The 18578-nt window shown below is 42.3% G+C and overlaps 1 protein-coding gene across 5 annotated transcripts in view; it reads left to right on the forward strand.

The window, feature by feature from the left end:
• VGLL4 (vestigial like family member 4) overlaps positions 1-18578 on the forward strand; it is a 162885-nt gene that overhangs the window by 113780 nt on the left and 30527 nt on the right. For all 5 annotated transcript variants that reach the window (XM_077857808.1, XM_077857809.1, XM_077857810.1 and 2 more), the window contains one exon: positions 4844-5033. In XM_077857808.1, coding sequence (XP_077713934.1) covers positions 4844-5033 — 190 coding nt within the window. The remainder of the gene's footprint in view (positions 1-4843; positions 5034-18578) is intronic.

Here is an 18578-nt window from a genome sequence, read left to right on the forward strand (position 1 = left end):
CTTCACATACTGTTTCCTAGGTCCATCCATGAATCAGTACTTCATTGCTTTTTATGGCTGAACAATGTTCTATCCTATGGATAGATTGCATGTTTTCTGTACCCGTTCATCAGCTGGTGGACATTTGGGTTTTTGGCTATTATGAATCATGCTGCTATAAACATTCATGTATAAGTTTTTATGTGAATATGTGTTTTAACTTCTCCTGGTTGTATGCCTCAGAGAGGAGTCGCTGGCTCATATGGTAACTCTATATTTAGCCATTCAGGGACCTGCCCAGAATTATTTTCCACAGCAACTGCACCGTCGCATTCACACCAGCAGTGCATGAGAGTTTCAAATTCTTCACGTCCTTGTCAACACTTGTTACTTTCTGTCTTTTGAGTATAGCCCTACTAGTGTGTGTAAAGTAGTAGCTCATTGTGGTTTTGATTTATTGCCTGATCAATAATGATGTTAGACATTTTTCTATGTGCTTATTGGCTGTTTATATTATTTTTCTTTGAGAAAGGCTATTTAGACCTTTTCCTATTTTTAAGTTCTTATTGTTGAATTTTGAGAGTTCTTTTTTTTAAACACTTTTTTTTAAATAAATTTTTATTTATTATTTATGATCGTCACAGAGAGAGAGGCAGAGACATAGGCAGAGGGAGAAGCAGGCTTCATGCACCGGGAGCCCGACGTGGGATTCGATCCCGGGTCTCCAGGATCATGCCCTGGGCCAAAGGCAGGCACCAAACCGCTGCGCCACCCAGGGATCCCGAGAGTTCTTTATATAAATATATTAAGTGGATCTTTTAAAATTCCTTATTCTATGATATCTCTGATCTTTAACATGTCTTATACCTCTCTAACCTGGGCACCCCCTTGCCCAGACTCATTGATTTCATTCAAGCAGTGTTTACCATCCATCTACTATGTGCAAGGATTGTGCTTTGCATTCTCAAGTGTATAAAATGAATTAAATGTTCCCTGCTTCAAGGGACACAAACCAAATAGGAAAGGAAACACGTAGGGATAATTTTCTATGGTATTCAGAAGTGATGACTTTTAGATTGAGGAGTCAAGGAAGACAACCTGACAGAGGAGGCATTTTAAGTGGCCTTTGCCAGGTGTGTTGGATTTAAGTATAAGAAGATCGGAGGAATGGGACGTCTGGGTGGCTCAGCAGTTGAACGTCTGCCTTTGGCTCAAGTCCTGATCCTGGGGTTCTGGGATCGAGGATCGAGTCCCACATCGGGCTCTCTGTAAGTAGCCTGGTTCTCCTTCTGCCTGGGTCTTTGCCTCTCTCTTTCTGTAAATAAATAAATAAAATCTTAAAAAAAAAAGATCGGAGGAAGAAGCTGAGTAAGGCCTTAGGGTTAGACAGTGAGATCTCTGTGCAGTGGTGTCCAGTCTGCTTTAACCTCTAGGGCTGACATTTTCAGAGATTACCAAGAGGGATATTAGGAAAAAAGGCTGGGAAGCCGGTGGGCCACTTGTTAATTGTAAATGTAGAAGCAGCCTGGAGATTATTTTATCTGTGACTGGCAAGACCTTGGCTATTTGGGGTCCTGGTAAGTTGACATACCCAGAATGGTGCCATGGAAGACCGAGTTTACAGAAATGTGTAGGATGGTGGGGGTGGGGGCAAGTAAAAGCAGCACTGCCGTGTCTCTGGCTCAGAAGCTGACGAGTGCTTTAGAGAACAAGAAGGCCTGTAGTGAAGAAACTCCTGTGAAAATGGTTTAATCTAGTTGTTTTCAAGTTTATTTGACCATGGGTTCACTTTTTAGTTTTTTAAATACATGATCCTTGAGACACGTATTTTGCATTTTGCTGCCTTCGTTCAATGTTACACAAGTAATTGCTTAGTAAATGTTGGCTGGTTGGTATTTGATCATTTATTGGGTTACTACTAATTCTGAGGGCTGAAGGAGTGTTAAGTATTAGCTAGTCCATCCCCTTGTGGTAGTCAGGCCTTATAGGGGAAGTGTGTGTCTGTATTCGCCTGGCCCTACATAAAGTGACAATGTCCCTACCGGTGTCTTGATTCCCAGACTGTGTTCTCTTCAATTTTACTAAAATAATTTTAACCTTCCTTTGCTACTTATGCAATAATAATAGCAAATCCCATTTTATAATATAAGGTATTGGATGAGGATGTGTGTAGGCCTTGCTTAGTGTTTATGAGGGGATGTCACTCTGATAAGCAGAGGGCATGGGCTTTTGCTTACAGTAAACCCATTAACTGTGTGAGGCTAAGTAGGTCACTGCATGTCCAGGGGCATAGTTTTCTCTGTCCAGTGAGGGAATCCAAGTGTACAACATGGATTCCAGTGCTAGCAACATGCATGTCCCATTGTCTTTAGGGGATTTGGTATAGTTTTGTCACAGCCCCTAAAGGATGAGGAACCACCTGTGGTTCCTGTGTGGATCCTTTACCTATCAGGTTAGAAATCCCAGTGTTTTTAGGATTCCTTTCTTCTTTCTATGTCAGACACCAGCCATTTGGTCTTAAAGGTAAGCAGTGCATCCATTTGGTGAACTTAAACTGCAAACAAGCACAAACAAGCTTATACTAAGATGGAAATTGGAGAGTGGAGTGAGGATGTTGTCCTAACTCCAAGACTTCTGCTTTTCGCTTAGCAGTGTATGCTAGTGTTGTAATGAGTGGCTCTTTATTGGAGTGATTCGAATTTGTTGCTGTGGTGGCAGGTTTCCATGGCAACTACTGTTGCTACACATCTGGCATCTGATAAAATGGTTCCCAAAGCCCAGGGGTCCACACAGAGCCCGAATATTCCTCATCCCTGCTAAACCTGCCAAGGATGTGGAGAAACACAGGGTGGAGGGCATGGTGGCCCTGTGCCATGTTGATGAGGCTTGATTTGCAATTGTCAGGTTCCTGGGGGTATCATCAGGGATCCTCCAAAAGTTAGCCTGGCTACTGACGCTTTATATTGGAAATTCCCTCTCCCTTTCCATGGAGGAGGAGGGTACAAGAGGGGGGAGCATATTTGGAAATAATATTTTCCGATTTATCACAATATAAATATTAGCATGGCTTTTTGTTTGCTTTTTTAGAAAAAGATTTATTTATTTATTTGAGGTGAGGTGGAGGAAGAGGGAGAGAGTCTTAAGCTCACTTGGTGCAGACCACGGAGCCTGACACAGGGCTCGATACCACAACTCTGAGCTCACAACCGGAGCCAAAACCAAGAGTCAGATGCTTAACCAACTGCGCCACCCAGGCGCCCCGTTTGCTTGCTTTTTTAAACCAAAAATTCATAAATAGGAAGTAGAAGACAACCAAAGCCCCACTGAATGTCTGAATGTGGCAGGCCAGCATATGGCCTGTTTTTAGATATTTCATTTAAAATGGAAAGTTCCAGTTTGCTTTGGGGCCAAAATCTCTAAAAGAAATCCTGCCTGGAGGTGTATTATGGGGTCACTGTATATTTGCTAGTTTATATCTTGCTGACTAAATTGGCAAAAGTTTTATTTTTCCTGGTAAACATTCAGGAGGCTTTTCCTTCACTGCTCTCCCTAACAAAATCATATTTGTCATATGTGTATGAAGCAAAGGACTGTTAAAACTGTCCACACATCTGTGATGATATGAAAATTAGTGGTGGCAAACAAAGATTTCCTTTCTTAGGTACTATGAAGTCTCAGATGAAGTTCACTTTATCCTAATATGTCTCTCAAACTGTGACCAAGTGGAAAAAAAAAAATTGGTCATGCCTTAGAGACCAGCATGAATGAATAAATAACATGACAAAAAGGTAATTATTTGTGAAAAATTTAGGTACCCCCCATATGACTTAGAAAACTTGAAGTTTTCTCTTAAAGTGTATGTTAGTTACTCTTGTTTATAAATTTTAGAAGGTATATAACCTTCATTATAATAGAGTTGTGCTTATTTTAATTAATAATGATGCATAAAGTTACCACCCAGTACAAAGTCTTTTTAGTAGTTGGAATGAAAATACCAAGATGTTGGATCAGATCACAATATGAATTCTCACTTGAGTGTTTAACTTTGAGTTTGAGAACTGCACCTGTGTATTAAGCTCATGACAAATTCTATGCACTTTGTGCTGATAATAGTCAAAATACATTCAGTGTGCCATTTTTAGTGTGCTGTAAGAATGAAATGTTTGTTTTTCATTAAACAATGTGTTTTCATTTCTTTTAACTTTTTGGGCAAATATGTGAATTATTAACTCATAAATTTTCCTCATTCTTTTGAAAAAAGTAACATATCAAAATTGTAATAAAAATGTAATAGGCAAGAAAAGTGAGTTTCTCTAGTCATGTTCTAATGAAACGTGTGTTAGGTCATTCTCTTACAGTTTTAGAGCTGAATACCCACACGTCAAAAGACCTTTATTGTTTTAAATTAACTTTTGGGATGGTTTGTGGTCAGTACTTTTACTCTTCTGTTACTTTATTGCAACTTTTAATTTTAAACTCTACCTTCAAGAGTTATTGCAGAAAAGGTAATTATGTGTCATACTGGAGGTGTTAGCAATATGTAAGTGTATCAAATCGACACCTTTTACACCTTAAACTTGCCCAGTGCACTATGTCGGTTACGTCTCAGTAAAGCTGGAGCAGGGGGGTGGGGTGGGGGTGGGGGTGGTGAGTTACTGAGTAGAAAACCACATTTAAGTAAAATGTCTTGTGCTTGGCAGCTCACCTCCCGCTCAGGCCATGTTCTGAGAATGGCAGGCAGCCCATTCTGTTGCCAAAACTTTCCACTGGGAGTAGTTTTGCAAGGGGTGGGCGGGGAAGCGGGGCACTGAGGTGGGGGGGGGGGTTCTTCTGTTTGGTGACGACATCATCTCTCTTTGCGTAGGTGAAGCTGCTCTCAGGGGAGAACCCAGGATGCAGACCCTCCCTGTGGCGTCTGCCCTCACCAGTCACCGCACAGGCCCCCCGCCCATCAGTCCCAGCAAGAGGAAGTTCAGTGTGGAGCAAGGGGACGATGACCTGGACTGTGAAAATGACCATGCTTCTAAGATGAGTCGCATCTTCAACCCCCATCTGTAAGTTCCATCTTTCTGCAGTGAAGTTGGTTTTGGCGTTGGCTTCCCCGCGCTCTGTGCTGGGGCCACGTTCTCCCGCAGCTTTGTGTGAAGTGAAAGGATGAACAGTGCTTACCTGCCAGGCAAGGGATTAACCATCTTTAATAATTTGCGGAGAGATGACATTTCCTTTCCTTCTAACTTACTTGTATGACCCTGTGTGTGTGTGTGTTCGTTCCCCATAGATGTTAACTTTCTCTTCCAGCTTCTGGGGGTGGGGTGGTGGTGGTTGTCTGAAGACCGCGTTTTCTTATCTGTACCACTGATGGTTGTTAGGAGAATCAGTCTATGGTGAATGTCTTATGAGTCAGGAAATGGAAGGACAGATTAGCGCCTGAACAGACTTTGTAAAATATTTTGCTTAGGAGTTGAGAATTGTACACATTAAGAAGTACAGTAGACCCCTCCCTTCCCCCCCTGCTTATCTGCGGGGTATGTGTTCTAAGACTCCCATTGGATGCCTGATACATGGGTAGTACCAAACACTATATAATCTGCATGTTTCCCTGGACATAGATACCTATGAGAAAGTTTAGCTTACAAATTAGGCACAGTGAGAGATTAACAACAATAATAAAATAGAACAGTGATAGCAACATACTGTAATAATAGTTATGTGAATGTGGTCTTTCAGAATATCTAGTGTACTGTACCCACCCTTCTTCATCCTGCGATGATATGAGATGATAAACTATCTACGTGATGCAGTGAGGTAAATGACGTAGGCATTGTGATGTAGCGTTAGCTGCTGTTGACTTTCAGATGGTGTGTCAGAAGGAGGGTCATCTGCTTCCAGGCCACAGTTGATTATGAAAGCAAAGCTGCAGCAAAGGGAGGGGGGAATGATTAGGTCAATTCTCACCTTGTGTATTCATGGTACGAAATTGAGACCTTTCTAAAGTGGGGAAGATGGCTTTTTGTGTTTATGATACGGTACTGCTTATCACGTCTGGCATGTGGGCCTGTTGTAGCTGTCAGAGAGCCAGTCTTGGGGCTAGTTCTCCATCTGCCACCAGCACTCTCTATGATCGTGACATGAATTGCTCCAACTTTTTGGGCCTCAGTTTCCTTATTTGTGAAACAAAAGGGTTCATTGAATCTGTACAGCTCTTACCACGTTTATATTAGGAAAATAACTTGCAGGGCACCTGGATGGCTCAGTCAGCTAAGCAGCTGTCTTCCGCTCAGGTCATGATTTCAGGGTCCCGGGATGGAGCCCCACATAGGGCTGTCTGCTCAGCAGGGAGCCTGCTTCTCCCTCTCCCTCTGCCTGCCGCTCCCCCTGCTTGTGCTCTCTCTCTGTCAAATAAATAAAATCTTTTTTAAAAATTGGGGGAAAAAAAAAAAAGAAAATAGCTTGATTCTGTGCACCTTGTTCTGGCTACCCCTTTGCACTCCCTTCTGAACTCGCATACCCCGCAAAGGGAGTGGAATGTCTTTTCACATGTTTTCAGGACTTGGAGACAGCCAGCCAGCTGCCTGGAGAGTCTGCTCTGGCAACTGAGTAACCAGTTGGTATTATCAGCATAGGGGAGCTTGTCAGAGGCGGTGAGGTAGTCCTGATTATTAGAAGGTGTAGCTTTGTATAGCCAGGTAAAAAGATCCTACTCTTTTTTCCCTTCCCCAGGCATGAATTGATGTTTTGAAATTACTCAAAATGCTTGGCTTCCCCAGTTCTGATTTCTGAGGATGCGACTGCTTCTGGCAGGAACGTGACTGCTCAGAGAGCTCCTGTTTTCTCATTGGAGGAGACCTAGCACAGTGAGAGGTAGCCGATAACACCAGCGGCCCTGTGCTGCCTCAGCGCCAGCAGTCCTGAGCATTCCGTGCATTCCAGCCCGCTTGGACTGTTGTGTTCAGTCATAAGACATACTGACAGAGGTATTTATCCTCAAATAAATCACTGTAGTGTTAGTCAGAGGCTGAGCCTGCAGTCTGGAGCCCTGGAATTTGCTACAATCAGGAATCCAGCAACAAGGCCCTGCAAAACAATGAGCTCTCCCAAATAGGCAGAGGCTCGTAATTGAGATCCTGGGCGCTTGAACTAGTTGTTCGTTCTCCTGTTACTAGGAATTTCTTCTCCTCTGCCATCCTCTTTCCTGCCACCCGAATAGGAGACCTTTGGTCTTTTATTTGGAAGCAAAGGGGAGCTAGCTAGCCCTGAAGCAGTATATTTTGTGAGCAAACATGCCTTGGTTTAAATAGCAATTCGGCCACTTACTTGGACAGTCACTGAATTTGCTTGGGCGCAATATCCTTCTTTGCACAATGGCAATGAGAATAGTTCATGTGAGGCCTGTCGTGAGCATGAGAATCAGCATATGCAGGAAGTTTGGTGCAGGAAGATACCCAGTTGATGGTAGCTATTACTTTTATTATTATTAAATCTCTTATTCTGATATTGATAATACAGATAGAGATTAAAATACTTTTATGGTGAATTTAATGCCCAAGAGTGTGTGAATTTCACTCAGAAGGTCTGGGCTCAAATTTCAGCTTCTTTATCATTCAGTGAATGTAAGCATAGTTCCTTCTTCATAGGATGAGTGCAGTGCCTGGCATCTAGGTAGTAAGCACCCAGCTTCAGTCATTATGAATATTATTATTAAAGTGTTGAAACAGAAAATGATTTTGTAACTCCTTGGGTCTTTGCAAATATGACCTTAGTACAGATGAATATAAATAATTCATCCTGTGTTATCATTATATTATAGTGGGGGCACTATAAGTAATTTAAAGTGTAAATAATAAAATAGCTAGATTTCACGTGCCCTCCCAATTGATGTCATCGTGCAGACTTTTAGGCAAACAAGAAGAGCGGCATCCCCATGGGCCACACGGTCTGAACTTAAAGGTGATCAAGATGTGATCGAGTTCATTCTGGTGTCACTGTTCACCTGTGATAATTATTCATTTCGATGACAGTAACAGTGTTTCTATCTATATCTTCTAAGAGCTGAATTACAGATTTTGTAGGCAAATTGGAAAGATGCTGTATCTCTTCTTCATGTTGTAGTGTACTTGGTATTGTTGGACTTGAGGTAATCTTTCCTCTTTGAGCTATAGTGTATTTTCTTCTTTTTGATATGTCTAAGAATTTTTTTATAAGAAATTACAAATTGATATTTCTTTGGAAAAGAATGTCTGGTATATTTGTCTCTTTAAGAAATTATAAAATGGGGACATCTAGGTGGCCCAGCAGTTGAGCATCTGCCTTCAGTTCAGGGCCTGATCCCAGGATCCAGGACCGAGTTCTGCATCAGGCTTCCCGCAGGGAGCCTGCTTCTCCCTCTGCCTGGGTCTCTGCCTCTCTCTGTGTTTCTCATGAATAAATAAATAAAATCTTTAAAAATAAAAAAACAAAACAAAAGAAATTATAAAATGGGGCACCTCGATAACTCAGTGGGTAAGCGTCTGCCTTTGGCTCAGGTCGTGATCCCGGGGTTCTGGGATCAAGTCCCGCATCAGGCTTCTTGCAGGGAGCCTGCTTCTCCCTCTGCCTATGTCTCTGCCTCTCTCTTGGTGTCTCTCATGAATAAATAAATAAAAACTTTAAAAAAAGATTATAATGTTCACATTGTGTATGAAAGTATGTTTTGTTTATTTTATCACTAAAGAAATCACAATAATTCTGGGCATGGAGTGTTGTTGAAAAACAGTTTTTATTTTTTTTTATTTTTTATTTTTTATTTTTTATTTTTATTTATTTATTTTTTTTTGAAAAACAGTTTTGACAGCTAGTAAGAGTTTCAAAAATGCAAGCCTTGGCTGTATTTCATTATAACCATCATATTGAGATATTTTCCAGTAGAGAAGAGGCGAGATTGCATGTCTCTGAGCCAGAGTAGGAAGCTACAGAGAATGACTAAATTTCATCTGACTTAATTCAGGGAGGAGGAGAAAGAAGAGAGGTTTCCTTAGTAATTTCTCCAGAACTTGGAATTTGAAAATTCCTGGACTCTTGTTCCAGCTCCTTATAGCCTGGGTCATTTGAACTCTTCATTAACTTTATTGTTGATATGATGACTCAGAGCAGCCTATTTTTTTTTGTTTAATTTTTTTTCTTAAGAAAAGTGTTAAGAACATGAGTGTCTTATTTGGAAGTTGAAAGATACTGTGTCTCTTAGAAAGAAAGTGGTTAAGTAAGGCATGGGGGTGTGGGTATTGGGATTCCTTTCGTAGAAATGACAATAAGTAATTTTTTTCTAGGGCCCTGGTAGTCAAGCATGATCTACTAAGTAGGAATTCTCTTTTCCTCCATCCAGGACCCATGTGGACTCATGGATTTCAGTTTTATAGCTGTCCCTAATTTGGTGAATAAGAGCACTTTCAGCTGGCTCCTGTGTCCTTGTTATGTGCCTTTTTTTTAAGCATTTATTTTCTGGCAAACATTATCCTCCTCTTAATAACTTGCTTATACCAGCCATGGAATCAACCCTTTTTCCTAGGGAACCTGGTTCCTTTTAGTGGAGAATAGGATTTAGAAGCCAAAATCTGGGTGCTAAGTATTATTATGGCATCATTGCCTTTAGATTTGAGTTGTCTAACTCAATTCAACTTAATTGTGTAGCTAGTAGGCAGTAGCTACATGTGGCAATTCAATTTTTTTTTTCAATTCAAATTTAAAATGAAATAAAATAAAAAATTCAGTTCTTCTGTTGTATTAGCCACATTTCCTACTCAGCAGCCACATTTCAAGCTCAGCAGCTGCATGTAGCTAGTGGCTACCATATTGTACAGCACCAATATAGAATATTTCTACCATCACAGAAAGTTCTGTTGAACAACACTCTTTGAGGAGAAAGAGCTAAGAAATCATGAGTTCATATTAATACTCTCAATTCTAGTCCAATGCCACAGATTTCTTCCTCCCCATTTCCCATTCCATATTTGCATCTCCTTGTTTTCCAGTAAAACATTTACTTATTGTTCATTCCTGTAGCTCACATAAAATAGTTTCAGAATTGCTATGCCCACATCACTTTGAGAAACAAACCTTTGTTGGCACTTCTTTTTTGGTTCTGTGCTGAGGGTGTAACAGCACTTGTAACTTTGGAGCCATTGACTTCCCCTCTCTCCCTTTCAGTGTTGTGCCAACTGAAATATATAGTTGGGTTCGTTCGTTTCTGTTTGCATTCAGCTATACATTTTTTCCATCTTTGTTGATTTCATTTTGTTTTTTTGAATATGTAGAACATCAACGTGCTTCTAAAAGTGAAAACTATATTTAAAAGTACTTGGAGGATGGGCAGCCCTGGTGCCTCCGCCAGGTTTAGAAGCCCCGGTAGCTCCGCCGGTTTAGCGCCACCTTAGGCCCAGGGCATGATCCTGGAGACCCCGGGATCGAGTCCCATGTCGGGCTCCCTGCATGGAGCCTGCTTCTCCCTCTGCCTGTGTCTCTGCCTCTCTCTCTCTCTCTGTCTCTCATGAATAAATAAATAAAATATTAAAAAATAAAAGTACTTGGAGGAGTGAGGAGTATTATTCCCTCCTCTGTCTTCTCCTTCCCTTTTGCTCCTTCCTCTTCTAGGCTATTATCCTTCTTGTGTTTCTTTTTGTTAAAGTAAGCAGATACATGAATGGTTTCTCAGTTCACTGACTTTTTCTTACACATAAGGTAACACACTTCATATGCTCATTTAAGCTCTGGAACTTTCATTCAACCATACACCATGGAAATCTTTTCATGCCACTGCCTCATCCTTGTTTATAGCTGCATAGCATTCCATGGCATGCATGTGCCAACGTTCAGCTAACTGATTCCCTTTGCTTGGACATTTATATATATTTTTAAAAGATCTTTATTTATTTATTCATGAGAAACACAGAGAGGCAGAAACATAGGCAGAGGGAGAAGTAGGCTCCTGAGAGGAGCTGGCTGTGGGACTTGATCCCAGGACTCTGGGACCACGCCCTGAGCTGAAGGTAGATTCTCAAACTCTGAGCCACCCAGGTGCCCCTCACTTGGACGTTTAGGTCACTTCCAGCATTTTTACAATACTGATAATGCTGCAGTAGATAAACTTGTGCATTTGTAATATTTTGTGTATTTGCCATACAGTAGAAAACTCCTGAAGGCGGACAGTTGATGGACTAAAACAGCAGGCTAAACTCATTGATTTTGAGACCTAATTTGGGCTGCTTGACTGAGAGTTTGGTGCTGAAGAGTACAGTCTAAGATGACTTTTGGAAATGAAGCAGTTTCCAACTTTGTGTGTGTGTGAAGGTATGTGGCAGGGTTTGTGTGTGTTGAAGGTTTGCTGTTGTGCTGTTCAGTTAGTCACCTCTGAGAGGAAGGGAACATTTATTGAGTGCTGTATACTCATCCTATGCTAGACACTTTAAATATATTGTTATCTTACTTGAGCCTCACAATAAATGTGACTCTTTTAGACGTGTGTGTGTGTGTGTGTGTGTGTGTGTAAGAGCTCTATTACTTACAGAAGCAGAAATTGAGGCTCAGAAAGGATCATGTGTCCAACATGGTAGAGCTGGGATTATCCGTTTTGTGTGTGACACCAGAACCAAAAGTCGTTTGCCATAGCTGTATCTTACCCGAGGCAAGGTTACATGCATCTTAAATACAGACATCTTATATTTATGGCACTTTGCCAATCCAATGTCCAGTGCATGGTAGGCACTACATAATTTTATTTTATTTTATTTTATTTTATTTTATTTTATTTTATTTTATTTTATTTTATTTTATTTTATTTTATCTTATGATAGTCACACACACACACACACACACAGAGAGAGAGAGAAAGAGAGAAAGAGAGAGAGAGAGAGAGGCAGAGACACAGGCAGAGGGAGAAGCAGGCTCCATGCACCGGGAGCCCGACATGGGACTCGATCCCGGGTCTCCAGGATCACGCCCTGGGCCAAAGGCAGGCGCTAAACCGCTGTGCCACCCAGGGATCCTGGCACTACATAATTTCTGTGTTGGAGTGAATTAGATCCACTTTCAAGAGACCATGCTCTGTCCCAGCTCCTGTCCCAGCTCCTGTCCCAGCTTGGGGGTGGGGTCGGGGGCATCCTCTTCTGATCCATGCTATACAGTTACAAAGTAGTTTCCTCTGGCCTGAGATGGGGCAAAACTCTGTAAGCTCACACTGGGATCAAAGCCATGGTCACTAAGCTTGTGCTCTAACCAGCTGAATTTGCCACACATTGAGTTAGCAGTCCACACTGCATGGGGAAGGGCCAGTGAAAGAAAACAATGCCTCTCCTCATAGGTGGTGCTCCTTTGAGATACTGCCCTGGTGTGAAATGTGTCCAGTGCTGTTGTCTTTGCTTCTGTGGCCATTCTTTTGAAGTCTTTCTGCAGCTTCTTGTAGCCAATTCTGCTTTCTCCTTGAGTGCCTATGCAGCCCCTGGGCTCCTCTGTTTCCTCTGTTCTTCCTTTTCCTCTATTTCCTCCTTTTGTTTTTGCATTCTCCTTCCCTCCATTCCTTATCCTTATTCCTTCCCACATCCCTCAGCTTCACTCTTCCCTCCATAAGCATGAACAGAAAAGAAGGAGAAACAAACAAACTCAAAACCAGTCATTCTTTCAGCTTGACAAAAGGTTGGAGGCAGCCTTTGAAATTAAGTGCTGGTCCTATAATGGAAACTCAGTAAAAAACGAAACACCCCCCTCCCCCCCCCACACACACAACTTACTGATTACTGGTTAAAATGAGCGTTGAAGGGGATCCCTGGGTGGCGCAGCGGTTTAGCGCCTGCCTTTGGCCCAGGGCGCGATCCTGGAGACCCGGGATCGAATCCCACGTCGGACTCCCGGTGCATGGAGCCTGCTTCTCCCTCTGCCTATGTCTCTGCCCCTCTCTCTCTCTTTCTTTCTCTGTGACTATCATAAATGAATAAAAATTTTAAAAAAGTGAGCGTTGAGGTTTTCACCTAGATTTTGTTTGTTTTTTTGCAATGGAATTGATTGTATAAATGGTACCTCAAATGTTCTAGAGTATCTATAGTTTGTGATGTCTATGCATAAAATCCTTGGGAACATTATCACACTCCTTTTGGTGACTCTGTGTGTCTTGTATCTCATTAGTACCTTTAGTTTGGATATATGTGGACATGCTTTACCAAGGGACAATTCCACAAACTCCATGAAAGTGAAGAGGGCAATTCCTTATTTCGTATTAAAACTAGACCCAGAGGAAATTGAAAAGTTGGGGTTATTTTGGTACTTTGACTCTACTGGCAACTGGGACTTTGTAAGGTAAACAGTAACATATATTTATAGACAGAGTGTATTACAGTTGTGTTCCAAGTCCACAAAAGCCTTAGGAGAGAGGCATGCTTCCCTACTGAGAATGGTGACAGCTCAGGATCTGCAGCATCCAGAGAATCATGAGAGCCTTTGCATCGGGGCTTATTAATAACAGTGACAATTGACTCTTTATTGTGTACCAAGCACTGTGCTGAGGACCTTATGGGCATAATCTCATCTCATCCTCACAAACCCGTGATGTTGGATACTATGATTATCCCTCACTTACAGATGGTAAGACTGAAGCCCGGAGAGGTTCTGTACTTGGTCAAGGTCACACAGCTAGCTAGTAGGTCAGGGGACCAGGAATTAAATCTAGCCTGTCTGATCCTAAAGCCAGTGCTCTTGGAGACCATGTTACATTTACTTAATAGCATAAGTATCTATCCTCTATGAATCATTTGATATAGGACCTTAACACCTTTCAGGGTTTTTTTTTTTTTTTTTTTTTAGATTTTATTTATTTATTCATGAGAGATACAGAGAGAGAGAGATTGAGAGGCAGAGCCACAGGCAGAGGGAGAAGCAGGCTCCACGCAGGGATCCCTGGTCTCCAGGATCACGCCCTGGGATGAAGTTGGCGCTAAACCGCTGAGCCACCCAAGCTGCCCCACCTTTCAGTTTTGGACGATTTTCTATTTAAGCGCTGTCAAAATGCTACTAATGATGCTTTGGAGATGAGAGGTGGAGACTTTATTTTAGCAGTAACGAGGATGGGGGCATAAGGCTGTCAGTAATAAGAATGCTCTGGAAGGCAGATCCTTCCAGAGCAGTGATGAGACCTTTCAAAGATGGCTGAAGAAGAGCTCCTATTTAGCTTCCCTGGAGGAGGCTTGAAATGGTGTGTCTGTGCAGGTGAGAGCCCTAAAAGAATAAGCATGTTTGTTTGTTCGTTTATGCCCAGGAAAGGGCTTATTCATTGTTTTAATTTTGGGGGGGCGCGTGGGTGGCTCAGTGGTTGAGTGTCTGATGCCTCTGGCTCAGGTCATGATCCTAGGGTCCTGGGATCAAGTAAGTCTTGCTCATCAGGGAATCCGCTTCCCCCTCTCCCTCTGTCACTACCCCTACCATTCATGTTCTCTCGCTCGCTTTGCTCTCTCTTTCAAATAAATAAATCAATCTTCTAAAAATTGTTTTAATTCTTGTTTAAAACTTCTAACCCAATTTTAAGTTAGTGGCACAGGCCAATAGTAACCTTAATCTAACAGATTTGCATTGGAGCAGTTCAAAATTTGGTTTAAGTATATAGAGACACATTTTTTTCCCCTTCCAGATTTCATAAATCAAATGCTCTTGAAATAGAATCCCTCCAACTATGTGCTCTCTCTTTTCTCCCACATCCTTCTTGGCATCATCCAAACTTGGAACATTTTAGCCTTGAAATTCTATACTTCTACACACAATCTTATAGGTACCCCCAAAAGGGTTCTGGGGGATTCAGGAGGATATTTAATAGCCTTAATTCTAGTTATCCTAAATAACTCAGAAACTGAGATAATGTTAAATTAGAACTAAAAAAAAGTCTCTCCCCTCTGCATGCAACAAATATGTATATTTACTTAAAAAAAAATAAATGAGAAGGGAGCCTGGGTCTTTAATAAATGTTTCGTGTTAGGGAAGTATAATCTAAGAACCATTTAGAGTGAGACCTTGCCCCTAACACGGTAGTTGGAGCCGTGGGCCAGCCTTAACAGGGATGGAAACGAAGCTGAATTTTTATGGCCGCTCCTGCTCCCATGTGACATTAAAGGCGCATCTGTGTGTTCCATGCAAGTGTTTTGCTAATGAAGTGTGGTACCTTTAAATAAAGGTCACAGGCCTGACCTGTGTTGTGTGGGTTGCTTGTTTGTCAGGCTAGAGGCATTTTCTCATTTTCACAGTTCAGCCGAAAACAAAGACCTCCTTATCCAAGCAGGGAGCTGTGCTCTTAAGAGCTGACATCAGCCTTTTCCCAGCAGGCATCACTTCTGCCTTAAGAGTCTTTGCAGAGAGCTGGAAAGGGAGATACCCATCCTGCTACTGGTATTTTTCTGGCCAAATTACTCACAGAGTAAAGAAATGCCAGGAGTGCCAAGAGTCAAAGAAGGAGAAAAACAGGACCATTCTCATTTGCCTGTTTGGTCTGCTCTGGGGACCTCTGTGGTGCTGATCTGTGTCACAAAGAATATAAAAGCGCGACCAGAACCTTAAAACAGGAGGGCCTTTTTTTCCTAGAGAGGAATTAAAAAACACTCGGGATATAGCAGAAACCTTCCATTAGCATGTATAAAGTCACTTTTTAAAACGGCACATTAAAATTGAAAGAAAGGAGTGTTTTTATTTGCAGAGTAAGTCAGAGGCATTTGTTCAGAAGTTGAGGAAACAAAACAATACAAGATTTGGCTGTTTCTCCCTCCTATCCTGATCTCCGAGCTCTGAAGCTCTTCTCAGAGTGCCGTTGTCTTGAAGATGCTTCTGCTCTGGGAACACAATGGCAGCTATTTTTATAAGTTAGAGGATTAGTCTTGATGTTGCTTTATGACCACACAGACCTCTTACTGTAATCCAAAGCCAGTCTGTCCTGCAAGTATAGAAAGTGCTGTCGCTTGAGTAGATTTGACCACGGACCAGAGAGAGGAATGCTAAGAAACATTGCTTGTGTGTGAGTACCGATGGTTCTTTTATTTTCCTCTAGGATCTGGATTGTAAATCCATCATTTGCCTGGGCTACGTGCAGCTGGAACATAGGAAGGTAGTTAACAAGCCCGGTGTTCTGTGTCTGGTGTAGTTTTTATTTGATAAGTGCCAGTACTCAGTCTCTATCTTCTTTGCTAGATCCCTGGGTAAACCAACCCTCCCCACCCCCGCCCTCCATTTTGAAATTTCTTCACCAATTGTCTCCAAAGCATAATTAGAGAACTTAATGTTGCAGTGGTGTTCTGAGTCTGGCAGTAGTTGGAAACCTTGCCAAACAAGGGATCTGTATTCTGGATCCAAGCCTTCAATAGCGCCGACAGAGGCAAAATATACTGCAGAATAGAAGGAAACTGATGTGGGGCGCCTGGGTGGCTCAGTGGCTCAGTTGGTTAGACTCTTGGGTTTTGCTCAGGACGTGCTCTCCGGTGCATGAGGTCCAGCCTCTGTGCTCACTGGGGAGTCTGCTGGAGATTCTTTCCCCCACCCCTCTCAAGTAAATAACTCTTTAAAAAAAGGGGAGGAGGGGAACTGACTTCACTACTGTGCTCTTCTCAAAATTATCCTTCCTCTTGCCTTCCCTTCCTTGAAACGATCTAAGAAATGTAACTAATGGATCCACATAGAAACCAGTTCCAGAAACTGGTTGAAGGTCAAGTGGAAGAAACAAACCAGCTCTTACAAGGTCAGGTCACTGTAGAAGCAAGTCTGAGAACTGAAATCTCTTTGCTTCCCTAAATTTGTCTCTGACATTAAACCCATCAAGGAATGGTTGTGGAGTGTTCTAACTCAGCAAGAATCATTTTCTCAGCTGCATGTGACCACTGAAGTGACAGTCCTCATGGATTCAAGACACCATTACCCATAGATGATCTCAGAACAGTCTTGCCAGCAGATGCTCCAAGGAAAAAAGGGTTCCCTGGCCTAAATTTGGGAAGTACATCACCTGATCTTGCAGGTCTGCTCATGCATGGCACGTATTAGGCTTTGAGAGGTCCAATGCGTGAAAACATTGGCTAGCCCAGGATTTATTGGGTAACTAGCCATGGAATCTTTTATCCCTTTTCATGAGACCTGTTAGGAATATTCCAGGGAGCACACTTGCCTAACAAAATGAGCATTTTGCTTGATTTCAAAATTCTGTTATAAACTTTCAGATTCACCAAGGTCTGATGTTGTACTGTTGTACCAACTGTTGTAATGAAATGATTGTATAATTCCTGGATTTGGGGCTATTGGGTGCCATCTTTCCTGTCTGGGGCTCTTAGGGAAGTTCTCTGAGTTCAGAGAAGTTGAGGAAGTCTGAGGTCCTGTCTTCCCTTGACCTTATGTGTCTCACCATCCATCCTTAGCTTTCTCCCCCTCTCTGAGCTGTTTCTAGACAGCATATTATTTCTACTCCATATCCACCTCCCAGTCTAGTACTGTGGTCTCTGCCAACAGTTTTATATATTTTTTTAATCTTTAAAAAATATTTATTTATTTATTTATTTATTTATTTATTTATTTATTTATTTATGATAGACACAGAGAGAGAGAGAGAGAAGCAGAGACACAGGAGGAGGGAGAAGCAGGCTCCATGCTGGGAGCCCGACGCGGGACTCGATCCCGGGACTCCAGGACCGCGCCCTGGGCCAAAGGCAGGCGCCAAACTGCTGAGCCATGCAGGGATTCCCCAGTTTTATATATTTTTTAAAGATTTATTTATTTTAGAGTGAGAGAGAGTGAGTGAGTGAGTACAAGGGGGAGAAGGGTAGAGGGAGGAGAGAAGCAGACTCCCATTGAGTGAGGGGCCAATGTGGGACTTGATTCCACGACTCTGATGAGATCATGACCTGCACTGCAAACAGGGATCGTACACTTAAGTGACTGAGCCACTCAGACGCCCCTCTCCCAATAATTTTAATGAAACTTCTCTCCCTCGTTCACTGGTGACCTACTCATCACTAGAAACAAACCTGAAGTTCCTTATTGGACTTCCTCTTCCTTGTAAGTCTTTTCTCCCTCGTCTCCCATGGCCCCTTTCTTGCTTTCTTTGGTTGCTCTCCTACTTTTGTGCCCACTTCACTCAGGATCTTTCAAAGACTCAGCATTGCTGCCATTCTGCAGACCTCCATCCTTGTCACTGTACAGACCCTGCTGATGAAGTCACATTGCCAACTCATGGCCTAGATTACCACTCCAGGTAGAGGATTCTCAAATCTTCGTGTCTAGCTGAGGCCACCCTTCATACCTGTAGAGCCATCTGCATTTGAGATACTGTGTACACTCCTCGGGTCAGCGCTGCTTTGCTGGAATTGATTTTAGTAGCTCCTTTCTTCTTCCCATCTTTTTGATGGGACAGCTGTCTTTCTGTTTGCCCCGGAAGTCACCTCCTCCCACTTCCCACTTCATCTCCCATATCGAACCCATTGGCATGCCCTGCTAAATATTGCCCATGATGGTACTGGCCCTAGCCATAGTTTAGGCCCCCATTTCCATGATAGTGCCTTCTTTGCTGGTTGTGGCACTTCAGAAGGTTTCTGAAGTTCTTACTCTCCTCCTCAAATCTTCCATGA

This window comes from Canis aureus, chromosome 19, assembly GCF_053574225.1.
Source record: "Canis aureus isolate CA01 chromosome 19, VMU_Caureus_v.1.0, whole genome shotgun sequence".
NCBI classification, from domain to species: Eukaryota; Metazoa; Chordata; class Mammalia; order Carnivora; family Canidae; genus Canis; species Canis aureus.